At 38.4% G+C, this 14,046-nt stretch overlaps 2 protein-coding genes across 10 annotated transcripts in view; both read right to left on the reverse strand.

Moving 5' to 3' along the window:
- Nucleotides 1-361, reverse strand: part of BBS10 (Bardet-Biedl syndrome 10) — a 2,188-nt gene extending 1,827 nt beyond the window's left edge. The window contains exons 1-2 of the mRNA XM_026074270.1: nt 174-361; nt 28-84 (exon numbers count right to left, since the gene is read on the reverse strand). Coding sequence (XP_025930055.1) covers nt 28-84; nt 174-361 — 245 coding nt within the window. The remainder of the gene's footprint in view (nt 1-27; nt 85-173) is intronic.
- Nucleotides 362-1,379: 1,018 nt separating this feature from the next.
- The window catches only part of OSBPL8 (oxysterol binding protein like 8), a 101,015-nt gene continuing 88,348 nt past the window's right edge, over nt 1,380-14,046 (reverse strand). For all 9 annotated transcript variants that reach the window (XM_026074298.1, XM_026074295.1, XM_026074297.1 and 6 more), the window contains 8 exons: nt 13,747-13,844; nt 12,195-12,284; nt 11,453-11,589; nt 10,928-11,113; nt 8,027-8,114; nt 7,492-7,597; nt 6,787-6,892; nt 1,380-4,880 (listed from right to left, as the gene is read on the reverse strand). In XM_026074298.1, the coding sequence (XP_025930083.1) occupies nt 4,745-4,880; nt 6,787-6,892; nt 7,492-7,597; nt 8,027-8,114; nt 10,928-11,113; nt 11,453-11,589; nt 12,195-12,284; nt 13,747-13,844 (947 nt within the window). In that variant the 3' untranslated portion in view covers nt 1,380-4,744. The remainder of the gene's footprint in view (nt 4,881-6,786; nt 6,893-7,491; nt 7,598-8,026; nt 8,115-10,927; nt 11,114-11,452; nt 11,590-12,194; nt 12,285-13,746; nt 13,845-14,046) is intronic.

The raw sequence follows: 14,046 nt of genomic DNA on the forward strand, positions 1-14,046 counted from the left end.
AGCACGGCGGCCAGCAGCACCACGAACGTCTTGGCGCCGTCCCCCGTCGCGCCGCGGTGCCGGCAGGCGCTCGCCACCATCATCCTGCGGGGCGAGACACGCCGTTACGCGGGGCCGCGCCGCAACCGCCCCCTCTGCCCCCGCCCCGCCGCGGAGGGCGGCCGCGGCGCTACCTGGCCGTCGGCGGCTCCAGGCTCAGCGCCTCCAGCAGGCGCCGCCCGTCCCGCGTGAGCAGCGCCGCGCCGGTGGGCAGCGCCAGCAGCGCCCGCCCGCCCCGCGGGCCCAGGCAGCCGCGCACGGCGCCCGCCAGCGCCGCCGCCTCCTGCGCCAGCCGCCCCAGCTCCAGCGGCGCCGCCGCCATGGCGCCGCCGGCCCCCGCCCCCACCCCGAGCACGTCACACGCCGCCCGGCCCGGCCCAACGGCTCGGGGAAGGGGGGGGAAAGCGGTGAACGGCCCCGCGCAGGCGCGGTGCGTCGGCGCACGGAGGCGAGGCAAGCGGTGGTGCGACACGTCTTTATTGGGGCGGCTGCCGCGGGCAGCGGGCCGCGCGCGCCGGGGCGGGCCGGGGCGGTGGGCGGGGCGCCGCCTAGGTGCCCGCACGGGCAACGGTCCCCGCGGCGTCGCCGTTACACACAGTGAAGAGAAGCGGCCGAGCCGGAGCTACGAAGAGCGCGGGGACTAAGGAAGCGGAGCAGAAACAAATAACGACAGGCTCCGTCCTTTAAAAACTGCTTTTCCCACTTAGTCAAACACAGGCGTTTCATACTGCGGTCATAGTTCCCACATAACTGAAAGATCTGAGTACCTGAAAATTTACACAATATGTACAGGTATCTGTGCACTACCCCCTCTAAGAAATATCCACTTCTTCCAGTTTTTCTTTTCTTTAGAAAGTAGGTAAAGGACAAAAAACCTCCCAAATTTGTCGGTGATGTTATTGTGTTACAGCTATTTCTGCAACACCACAAACAAACTATTGCAGCTTAATTGTATCAAACACCGCAAGATGCAAAAAAGCTCTCCCCTCATGGCTCACCAGCCAGAAGAGGGAATACTTTTTGTTGTAAGAGTTTGTTTGCTGGTTTTTTGAGAGCAAGAGAGAATCTGACCAAGCAGGAAAGTTAGTTTTCAAAAACAAAAGCCTTCCCAAAAGATGGGATGTTACATATGGCACAAGCTTGACAATCATCCTTACGCACCTCAGAACAGCAAGAAACCATCAAGGCGGCACTGTTTACAGTATCTGGTAAATTTTCAGTGATTTGGGGATACCCTCGCAATACAATAATTAAAACTTAGAGATTGTACAGCATCCTTGTTACATGTTATTTACACAAACAGTGGTGGAGTAATACCCTTCAAGTAACGACACCAAACATTGAATCTAAATTCTGTTTCATAAACACCAGTCTGGCAAAGTTTCCCAAAGGCACAGGAGGGCAGCAAACAAAGAAAAAAAAAAGAAAAAGAAAATACCATCACAACATTTTATAGGACAACCTTTCAAATTATTTCTTTAACAGTTTTAATGGGGAGGAAGACATGCTATACCCTTATAAGTAACATCTACTATTTTAAAGTAATCAACATGTGAAATGCAAGAAATACCATCTACTGCCAGAAGTGATACTTGCTACATTTCACATGACATATTTACTGTTTTTATCTTTAGGTCATCTGTACCTAAATAGCAAATTAAAGGCTTAAGAGTGCTTTTGAAGAAAACAAACAAACAAACAAACAAAACCCTACCATGGCAACAAACTCTGAAAATATCTTATTTTCTTTACAAGAAAAAAAAGTAAAATCAAGTGCGAAAGTAAGTGCTGTTTTGAACATTAAAAACTAGTAAGAGGCCACTGCCCTCAAACATCTGCAAACTGTACAATCAGTTTTTTATGACTATGAGTGGAGTTCAGTCTTAGGTATGCAATATTCAAGATCAGCTACACAACATGGTAAAATAGGACAATGGGGATGTGCTAGAGAAAAGGCTTCATAAACAAGACCTGCAACCAGCTGTACTACAAAAAAAAAAAAACAGGCAAAAAATTCCTTTGTTCCATTCACATGAGGGAGCATTATACAAAACCCAGCAAAATAGGAATTTACCAGCCTTCAGATGTGCTTTTTAGTATTTCAGTAATCATTCAGTCAAAGCAGAAGTCTGCAGCTTTTACTTTGAAAAGTTTCACTGTGTAAAACACAAATAATCTTTAAAAATTAAGTGGAAAAGGAAAATACCATGTAGTTCATGTAAAAATTATATCTAGACTGGCTTATTAACTGATCTTGAATAGAAGTGATTAAAACCAACATGAAAGGACAGAAGGACATTTCTATTTACAAGGGAGACAAAAAAATTTTTTTTAACTATCAGTCATGAGCTTCAGCACCAAAAATTTAGCAAAGTACTCTTTTAGGGTATTTAAGCTATTGCCCAAATTCTTAATTTATTTTTACCTCCCTCTCACTTCCTCACGTATCCCTCTCATGTATAAAGTACACTTAAGGACTTGTAACAGATCCTAAAACAGGTAAAACTGACATTTGAATGATATAATGAATGATCTAATTAAGTGCTGAGAGCTTTAAATTAATATTAGAATACTTTGCTTTCCTTTTTATTATGCCATCTTTCATACTGCTAATAACTTCAGGTTCTGCTGTTAGGGACTTAACTTAGGGATATCTCTCTTTTTTTTTTTTCCTCTCTTAATACAGTGAGGGCCCTTCTACATTCACAAATTTTGCTTCATCAGCTATAGACACGATAGAAGACCAATCAAGTTTGATCATGCCCACTTATACAAGACCACTCTGTTTGGTTAAGCTACCATGTTCCAGAAAATGAAACAAGACCAAATTATAGCAACATGAAGCTGTAAGAAGTAATAAAATAAGCTACAGTTGACTACTTCAGCAATAAACTCTTATATAGCTGAGGCCCAAAGAAAAAATGGAAGTGGAGGTGCAGTGAAGATGTCAGCCACAGGAACATATGAGCTGGGCTGACAGTAAGTAAAAAGTATTTTCACTAAATACTAGGCGAGACTGATGCAGAACTGGACTTACAAGGGTGACAGTGGCTACCCTCAAGCCAATTTTGCAGTCTCCTCATGTTAGCTTAGTTTAAGAGATAGGGAGGCTGCCCAGGTGTAAACTCAGGTGTCACAGAGGAATAGCCAACCCATGGCAAAAAGCCAAAAGTGACATCTGAACTGTTTCATTGCCCAGCGTACATTTGATTTCTGAGAGGATCCTCTGAAAACAAACTTGGCTGCCATTTATATCCTGCCTCTCATCATCCCACTGTCTCATCTGGGCTACTGAAGGTATCTTTACATTACTCCAGCCCCTTTTCAACTTGATACAAAGCAGGAAAGGCTTAACTGGCATTAGGACTCACCAGACAAATACTAGTACTAAATTATTTTGCTGAAGTTTTGCAAGTTGTATACATGCATTTATTTCTTCAAATCAAAACATGTTCAAAACCCTAGTTTTAAATCAAAATTTAAGCTTTATAATTAATTTGTAGAATAAAGAATAGGTGCATCAGGGTAGTAAGTTACATAGTATATATTGCAGTAAGGAGGAATTTAAAAGAGACTTAGGGTTTCATTCTCATTTGTTTTGGTATGTATGCATGTTGTTAGTCATCCCAATATTTCTGAAGCCTTTCCCCTTGGAAACACACGTTTTCATTTGCAAGTGAACTGTTGACTGTTTGGCTGAATTCTGTTCTGCATAGTCTCTCTTTTGGGAGATTCAACTCAAGCTACATACTAAACGTAACTTTGTGTGTTAACATTTTGTCTCAGAAATAAGAAAGAGTCCCTGATATCAGCAGTCTGTCTTCTGACTGTGAAGTGGCCATACACAAAAGTAAATTCAAAGCTGCCAGTTTATCAAAACTTACAAACATACTATAAATCCTTGACATTTGCAACTCATAAGCATGCGTGGACCAAGACAGTACCTTCTTGGCTGCTGCAGAACAAAAACGCGTTCTGTATACTAGATGGAGGAATGCTTTTATGAAGAAACTTAAGTTTTAAAAATTGTAAAAATAAAACCACTGGCTTATAAGCCCTTATCATAATTCAGAATAAAAACTGTCATACTTCCACAAACAAATCAAGGACATTAAATTGCAAAGGTCTCAAAGACTTCAGCTCTTTACTTGCCAGTTTCTAACACTGGTGAGCTTTGTATAATAATGTATTTGTTTGACCTTAAACAGTTTACCTCCAACCACCCAATGTTACCTCAGCGCCCATTACAAATAATGTCAGTAAGGGTGCTACCTCAAAAGTTACTTTGTTCCAAAAACAGTAAGTTTAAATGTAACAAACTGCTTGTTGATTATTCTACCAAAATAGGAAACATGCCCTACTAATAGGGGCTGACCTCTGAATTTTGAATTTGAGCTATTCCATAGTGAAGATGTATCAGTACAGTGTATGACCTACAATAAAACACAAGGCTGATGTTGCATGTCTGTGAGACGGAGAAAGAGGCACACACCAGGAACAAGAGCGTACTGGCACTTGCACAATTCTTACTTCAACTGGGTAGACAGGAGTACGACTCTGAACCATGCACTCGGACGCAAAGTTCTGTAAGTTGTTGCTACAGGGCTCTTTGAGATAATATTGCATCATTTAAAGTCCAACTTAAAATATGGTCCCCAGTAAGAGTTTGATCATTCCAGTTCAGAAAGGCCCTTGTTCACACTTCCTATTTCAACAAGATATTAATGACAAGCTGTAGCAGAATCATGAGTAAAATGAGGACAAAGTGCTTAAGCTGCAAAAAATGGCTGTCCACAGGTGCTGAATTAGAAGTGACTCGATTTCGTAGAGCCATAATGTCCCTGCAAGATATAAAATAAAATCCTTTAAGTAACAATCTAGACAATTCGGCATTTCCTAACATGTTAGGGCTCCTTGCAAAAAACAGCTTTTGAGGAAAATTATGAAATATTAAGTCAACATTTGGGAGAAGGGTAGTTGATTTAATTTTCTTGGTCCTTTAAATACATCAAGACTCCAAAACAAAAAGATATATACCACTCTCCAAGGAAAAAAAATGCCAGGAAACTAGCATGTTATTTCAAACATTTCATAGATTGCATTTCAAACAAAAACGGTGTCAAGGACACCGAAAAAGAGAAAATACTCTGATGGTCCTACTTTCACTTCTCGTATTCAATAAATAATAGCCAGTATCTCCTCTTTAGTTATAATATAGTCAGTTTGAGAGCTGCTGCTCGAAACTTGTGAAAAAACAAAATTAAACTTCACGCTAGCTTATGAACAAGCTATATATAAAAAACATACATTTTTACACTTCGAACTGAAGTGTTTAAGTCCAAGGTTAACAAACTAGCTCATACAATCTATGCATATATTTTCTGTATTTAAATACCATTTCACATCTACATATCTAAGTTAAAAAAAATAAAAAACTAGTTAAAAAAGGTACTCCAGTTACTAATATGCAGTTAGTGTAGAGCCTGAGACAACCAGTGTTTCCCCATCATTTGGCTGTCTATTTTAGACTGTAAAAATTACAAATGTGACAAACTATTAAAACATAACCAACTATATAAAAACAAACAAACAAACAAGAAGGAATCTAATATTTTTCCCACTGGGGGCATGACGTGTTGTATGCATACATGAGGTTTGGGTGTATGAATTCATGAAGGCTTTGGCAGCCATTACCCTCTGGTTGTTTTGGAGAGGGAATTACAATTCTAAGTTTCACCTTAAAAAATGAATATGGTGGTTTGCTGGGCTGAAGGGTTTTTTTTTTTTTTTGATGTTCAGAAGCTTTTAAATAAAACAGGTTTTGTTTCAGTCTCTGCTTGTTTTGTGCTTTTAAAATGCTCTACTCTCTGAGCTTCTTCATTTCTACTTTAATGAAACTATCCCTTCCCACATCTTAGTCTACATCTACATTAGTGAACTTCAGCACAAAGCAGGACAAATTCCAAAGAGATTTAAAATCAAAATTTGGCCCCAATCCTACAATAAGACATGAACATGGAAACTCTCAGGTGATTTCCCTAAGGCAAGTATTTCATTGCCATGAGTCCTGAAAGAAGTTTTACAGTAATACATTTTTTTTTTTTAGACATGTCAGTCCATCTCCGTCAGCTAAGTTGTCTAAACAAAGTTTTAAAATGTTTCCATGTTATACTTTTGTCTAGTCATTCTGTCTTGATTACTGGACTACATAAACATTTGGTCTGAAATCATTATGACTGCCTTTTTTTTTTTTTTTTATCATCATCTTTCAGTTTCCCATTTAATACTACTGCTGAGATGCATGGCTCAAAATCCTTCCACAACATTCTGAAAAAAGTACTGCCATCATTCAAATATACAAGGAATGAGAACTGATTAAAAATTTTCCAGGAATGAAAGAAATACTAAAAAAAAAAAAACAAAAAACCTCCACACATTCAGTGAGCTAACGTCAGAAATCCCCATGCCATTTATAACCCTACTAGATAACCCTACTTCATAACTTGACAACTCTCCCAGGAAAACAGTCTGCACTTATCATAGAAGCAATCAGGCTTGTTAGTGCAGCAGTGTCTTTCTCTGAACTATTGCAGTGCACATCATACACCAAAGCAAAAAAGATCCCAGCATTCTTAAACAGAAGTCTCTGAAGTGGTTTACTTGGTTTTCACTTAACCAGCTTAAAATCCTCATTAAAAGCTAGAAAATGAATATTGTCGAAACTATAAAGCATGTTATTCAGTCTACCTCTTAATATCTTCTTGTGTTTCCTTTATAGATTCAATTGCACTTTGCAGTTCACCAAGGTCTGCCCCTTTTTTCCTTATTCTTGTATTATGCTTCAGAAGTTGTGCTAGAAAGATTCAAAAGCCAGATGTAACTGACAGAAATAATCACTTAGTTCAAAACTGAACAAAGTTCTAGGAAACTAAAACATTTGCAAAAATAAGGAGAAAGCTTTCTAATTGATTTTTTACTGAAAGCTAAAGCTTTATTCTGGAGTCAGCTATAGCACAGGACAGCAAGATAAGCATCTGAAATATTTTAAAACACATACTGTATTAACTACTAAAAGCACCATCAACAATAAAAATCTGTCTTCTATCAACATCCTGCTCTACAAATTAAAACAATTAAAACCACCCAGCTTTTTTTTTTTTAAATAAAGAGTTTGCAAACACTTATTTTTTTCCCACAGATATTTAATATGTGCAGCATTTAGGCCTATCTACATTATATATGGATGCTTAAAAGGACAGGGAAGTTTCCAATCAAAATCATGAGCCATCTGCTTCTTTCGTTTTTCTAGGACACACTTAATAATTGTGATCTAAAGAATACAATAGTTTATAATACAAGCATCCTGAGATAGAAGAGTATGTGTGACTACAGATTTCCATCAAATTGTGAAATAAATTTACCATTTCTATATGCAAATGTATCTTTTCCTACCTTCACTTCCAGAGGAATCCTGATTATCAGGCTCAGGGGACGAGAAACCACACTCCCCCTTCTTCTGCTGACCAGTTGGTTTTCGTTTGATTTTTGGAACACTAACCTACAATTGAAAGACTTATGAATTATTTCCCAAGAATGAAGAATGTGCTGCTTTGCCTCAATTTAACAGTAACAGTTACAAGCACAGTATCCAACATAAGAAGCTCAAGTTAAGATTTTTAATGTAAAAGCAGCCTAAAGTTTGTGCATCTTCTCTTTTAAGGGAAAGGTCATACAAAACTGTTGAGATCAAGTTTGAATGCTTTATATCCCTATCCAATTAGTAATCTCCCATAATAAATAAACCATGCAACAGAGAAGTGAGAGACTATGGACTGGGTAAACTACATTTTTGTAGGATAACAACAGTATCTTCCATCCCTCCGAGTGCTTTGATGAACTTCATACACATAATAAAATACGCACGAGTTCCTGGATCTTGTTGCAGCAGCTAAAAAATAAAAAATAAAAAAAAAAAATCAGAGCATACCATTGGTGTCCGATGTCGAACTTTTGTTTGGATGGCACCATCTTTTTCAAACTGGATCATATCATTCAAAGGGTCCCATGGTCTGGTACTAGACAGAGAGTGAATGTAATTCATTAATACCATAGCAATATAAATAAGAAATATTTTCTTATTCAAAGGACAATACTCAGGATATACAAGTCAAAGATCTCTCTCCCTACAGAAGGCAGACATTGAGTAAGTGATGCTATCTTTCACATATAGCCCAATCTTAACCTGAAGGGACAAGAAAGCCAAGGATAAAATTCACGTCCAGGTCAACCCCTCACCAGGCTGGTAAGAGTGCAAGCCATTGTATTAAACCAACAATACCATTACGAAAATATCTGGCCAGAGATATATATTTTCCAAACATGGAGAGGCTTTCTACATAATGTAAAGTCATTCTGGAACCACAGGAAAACTAGGATCAAAATCTTTCTTTTTTCTTTTTCTTTTCTTTTTTTCTTTTAAAAGAGCAAGGCAAGGCAGTGGATACTGTAAATCACTTACTTCGATAACAATTTAGACATTTCTACCTATGTTTCAGTATGCCTAGAAGGAAGAGTTTGGGAAACCGTCACCTCAAATGCTTTCATCCGCAAGCAACTAACAGTCATAAAGACTAGTTTCAAGAGACAATAATGAGCTACATACAGTTTGCTTCTTCAGATGTTTAAGTGGGCTTTTGCAAGTATTGGTTGATACAGAATGAAAAGTCCAGCAAAAGATTCATAGCTCACCGGAGAATGACAAATAGCCAAAGGGAAGAGGAACGCTCTGTACCTCATTGAAGTAAAGCACTGGTTAGTAACCAGTTCAGCTGCAGAAAATGATTCTAATATAACAAATTTTGTACTTACAGAAGGGAAACAATCTTTATTCTAACCAAAATAATGATCAAACTGTCTTTCACTTAAAGTGAGAACATATAGTCTCAGGAAGAAAGATAAAACTTGTCTATAGACTCTCTCTACTTCCGGGAAGAGATGAACTTTATGCCAAAATACAACATCAAGAAGATGAGACAGGCATGCAAAGCCCAACATCCCAATTATCATCTTTTCAAGATAGAAATTGCAAGTCAGCCGTACGAAGATTGTCCTGATGCAGCTTTCTTGAGAGTAGACTGAATATGGGTTTTCTCTCATTTCTCTTACGTCTTTTAGAATGCTTGCAGTTGTTTCAGATGTGAATATACATCTGCATTTACATCTTAGCTTAACCTGACTTGAGTTAAATGTCATCTAAGGTAACTAGGTAAGAACAAGAGCATTCAGATAACTTAACAAATGCCACAGCTCACCAAACATTTCAGAGAAAGTTTAAGAGAGTGTGCTCGCTACATGGATCAGATTGCAAGCTGGCATTACGTGCGTCAAAGGACACAGAGGTTACCTCCAGTGACTGCTGACATTCTAGACTGCTTTCTCCCACGTAGTAAGATTTCTGTGGCACATGCTTGATCTACAAGGCCTCAAGGAGGCAAGAAAGATTCACATTAACAAAATGGGTCTTAAAGCTGCAGGGGATATGGTAACTGATTTAAAGTGCAGTACTTTTCCTGATGATTTTACACAGAATTCAAAAGCACGGGAAGTCGAGTGGACTGTTCACAACTCTTCCAAAAGAAAGAAGCATCAATTACACTAGAAGGTTCAAACCAAGAGAGGGATCTTCACAGAACATATCACATGTAGCTGGGGAGCTCCCTGCTGCAGGATGTTTTTGGCCTTCATGGCCTTTAGATGAAACCAGAAAATTTCAAGAAAAAGGAATCTACTGAGAGTTAAATACACAGAATCTCTGTCTGGTTCCAAGAAGCCTCCAAGTTGCAAATTTGCTGGCGATTTGTGGAGTACCTAGGGAAAATATATTCAATTTTTGTACTCTTCCTATACATGCACTTTGGCCATCCTCCCAGCATTGCTGTTCTTGCGCACAAGTATGAAGGGTTCACACATTTAGCCATGGAAATATACTTTCAGCATCAATGGCTTCAAAGTTACTGAGCTCTTAGAGGGGTATATCATCTTTGGATATTTTACTTTACGATTCCTGAAGTACAGAAGAGTGCTTGATATTGAAAAAGAATCAGTAGAATCTGTGCATTTTGTGATCACAATCACTAGTAAAGGGCTCAGTTCCAAGCTGACCCTTGCAAGAGTTGGTGAGAGCACAGAATGTAGCCCAGACAGACAGTTACTAATTTTACTTTTTTATTTATTTGTTTTTTAAACAGGAACTCATGTGCCCAGGGTATGTTTGACCACTGAGCTGAGCCATCTGGCCCCAAAATTAACTGATGTTGTAAACCTACTACTCTCACAGAGTTACCCTAACAAATAATAAATTGCATAACTCAGTTCAACTGAGCATTGGCTTTTCTGATTTCTGGACACTAGAATTTCTGATTTCTGGTTAGCATGCCCATACGCACCATATTTTCCAGCCTGGAAAAATCTTTGTAGCTGCTGTAGTCTGTTTGGTTGGGGGGGGGGGGGAATGCATCCTGAAGTGTCATACCCAATAAACCCTAGAACACAGCATGAATTCAGAGAGGCCCATAACCATAAAGACAAAGAGGAAAACACCCATTGCAATGGTTACATGAAACATGATTCCCTGCAGAAGCAATCACTGTCTTTTCAACACCACATATTAACACCCTCTCTTTGGCCAATCAAGTTCAGCTAACAAATTATGAATTTTAATTAAAACATGTAACATGAATAGAAATATCAAGTAGTGTTGCACCGTTTTGCAAGTCTGAGCTCAGCCATATATCCAAGTTCTTTTACTCCTGAAACCACAGCAAGAGGCTCAGCAACAGTCACTTTCAAATATATAACAAGCAGCTGTTACAGATGTTCCAGCACTCACTCTGCATATTTGTAGTGCCATTCTCCTGTGACTGAATCCTGATCAAACAGTTTGCACGTCCACTCTTCACCTTTAAGTTTCCTCTCTTTGGCACCCTTTCTCTGAGCTTCTTCCAGAACATATTTCTCTTGAGTAGCTTCTGTTTGGTCTTTGTTATTTATTGCTCGAGTCACTTGTTGCCAAAGCCTGACAAGCAAGCAATATAAAGAGTTACAACCTGGTTGACAGAAAAAATTGTAAACATTTCTCTAATTAGAGGCTAAGTAAAGGGACCAGCCTCTAAGAAGAATATCACCACAGTGTAATGCATCTTCAATCTACATTTTCATTAAGACTTTCCATGATTATAAGGTTTGTAAATAATGAGCTTGTATTTAACAGTGTTACTTTCTTGTTTCATAGGTCATGATCAGAAAATATAGTAAAACAGGAAACATCAGCTACTAGCTAATGTTACAATTTGGAGAAGATAATATGAGTTTTATTTTGTAAAAACAGTTACACATGCTTCTAAAGTGAACTTACTTCTCTGACTCAAAGTCACCTTGCTCTTCAAACTTCACTGTGTATCTAAGTAATCTACGCTGCTTGATATCAGACGTCGGGTTCCAGAAGGTCTCTGAAACATCTGTTCTTTTGTCACTAATGGTAACTTCACTGTCCTGTAACATATATAATTTAGTTAGCTGAATTGTAATAGTCTCAAATAGTGCCAAGATAACACAAAAGGGAGGAATAAGCAATTTTTGTAACATGAAATTCTTTTCTTTTGGATACATATAGCTAATAATAATTACATATGCTAATTTCAAAGTTCAATTTCTGCACCCTGTACTAGTTATAACTTGGAACAGAGAAGCAATGGAACCATCACAATGCCTCCCCAAAACAGTGGTGATGCTATCATCTCACCAGAACTGAATCAAGTTTGAACATTTCATGATGGTGCCGTAACAATTCCTCATAGTGCTAACACGTATACTGAAGACGTTTTGCAAGCTGAAAAATATTTTTTCATGAACTACTCAAACACACTCAACTTTTCCACCACTGAGAGTTGCAAGCAACATTATGTTCATTCTATAGTCATTCCTGAGACTGACTATAACATTATAAGATTCTTGAGCTGACTGTAGCAAGATCCTTTTTTATGAAAGTGGGACTTACCAGTTCTCAAAACTTAGGAATTTGTTTTGTAACTGAGTACTGTTTTCACTTGTCTTAACTGTCAGCTAGAATTTATAAAGTACTATCACTCACTACTTACCCAGTGACCCTCCAAAATAGCCAGAACTTCTTTGCCAAGCTTAATTTTCCCTGATATTTGATTAACACTGTCATTGTTACCCAAAAATGGCTGTAAAACAAAGAGAAATGCTTTCATTTTTATTTTAATAGCAAATTATATTTTCATATATGTCAAGTGTTAAGGAAAGAAGTACAGTTATGAAATCTGATGCAAACAGCCCTAACTGCTTTCAATATAATAGCTTCTGCCTATTTAATCCCAGAAATCAGTATAAAACCACAGAAAGTTGTTCTCTCCCTCTGTATTTTCTCAAAAGCTTTGCTGGACAGAAGTATAAGAATTGGCTAAGGAATCTAGAAAGAAAATGGTAAATAATGCAGGAAACTATTAGTGACGATATCATCCTGGAGGAAGTTGTCATTTACTATACTAGTTTCACCACTTTGTCAAGGGTCCTTTGTTACTAGGGATGAACTCTTGCAGAAGCACCAACAAATACGATTGCCAGGGATTTCTTTCAGCCCTTTTGATAATCTGCACATGTATCCTGTGGGCTGACAAGGCAAAACTTCAATCAATACAGCCTAACTTATAATTTTCACCTATAATTTCACCTGAACACAGTTTCCCCCTCCACATGCTTCTCCTTTACAACTGTTTGTTCAGCTTCAAATCAAATTTTGCCTCAAAGATACCAGAAGTATATTTTCAGAAGTGCAAGCCATCTGTATGTAGTAGAGAAACCTCCGTTTAGCCTTTGTGAGTGGGAAGGTGGCAGTACTGCAAATATTAACATTAATTTCACTGTACCTACTTATTAGGTTTTGAACAATGTTTCTACAGCACATACAGCTCTCAAAAACAGCCCATGTAACTTAGCCTTGGGCATCAGAGTGATCAAAATGCTAGTCAAAACCTTTGCATCATCTTTTCTCAAGGAGTCACAAGTAACTTAAGTTTTATGCAGGATGGAAGAGAGAAACTTGGGTTTGAGTTCTCCTTCAGTGGTTCTCCAGGTGGTTTAAAAAGACCCTGAACATTTTCAGCTTAAAAAAAAAAAAAATCATCATGGGGTATTAACAACAAGATATCATTAGCACCTTACAAAATGCCTGAGACACATATCAGATTGCTAAACACTTTTCATGTTCTTACAAACCATCCTAGACGCACGCTGTTGCCCCTGCAGGAGATAAGACAGACCCTTGCTTTTACCTGCTGTAGCTGTTCTTAAGATTCACGCATTTAACAATGTTAGTAGTGTAATGGAAGTGTCATTATAATCAGAGATTAAAGACAGAGCTGTAAATTTCAGTCCAGACCTTTGGATCCAGACGAGTATATTAAACAAACAATACACAACAATATAAGTCCTATTGTTCTAAATTGCTGCTTGCTAGATACACATAGATGGATATGCGGCAATCAACATGAAAATTCCTCAGTTTCCCAAAAAAGACAAAGAGCCAATGCCATATTAAAGAAAAGGAAATTAGATCATATCTACAGTGTGACCTGATCATTTATTATGCTCATTCTCTTACGGTGCCCACCCACAGCATTTCCTAACCTTGAGCTTGAATTCAATGGTTGCACTGTAGCCAGTTTTTTCACAGGTGATGTTGACAGTTCCCCCAAGCTCTAAAGTCATTGTGCCATAAAGAATTCCTGGAGAGGAAAAAAAAAAAAAAAAAAAAAAAAGAGCCAAAATGAACATTTATAACTAAACAAGATATAAAACTTAAGTTCTTTGGGCACAATTCCTACAGTAAACACTGCTGTGTCAGAAGGAAAATAGAGAACAGTTCCATTTATTGTCTCTTCAGATGACCTTTCCTAATTATGAGCATTATCTTTCTGTCAAATAACA

This window comes from Apteryx rowi, unplaced genomic scaffold, assembly GCF_003343035.1.
Source record: "Apteryx rowi isolate R43461 unplaced genomic scaffold, aptRow1 scaffold_385, whole genome shotgun sequence".
Classification (NCBI taxonomy): Eukaryota; Metazoa; Chordata; class Aves; order Apterygiformes; family Apterygidae; genus Apteryx; species Apteryx rowi.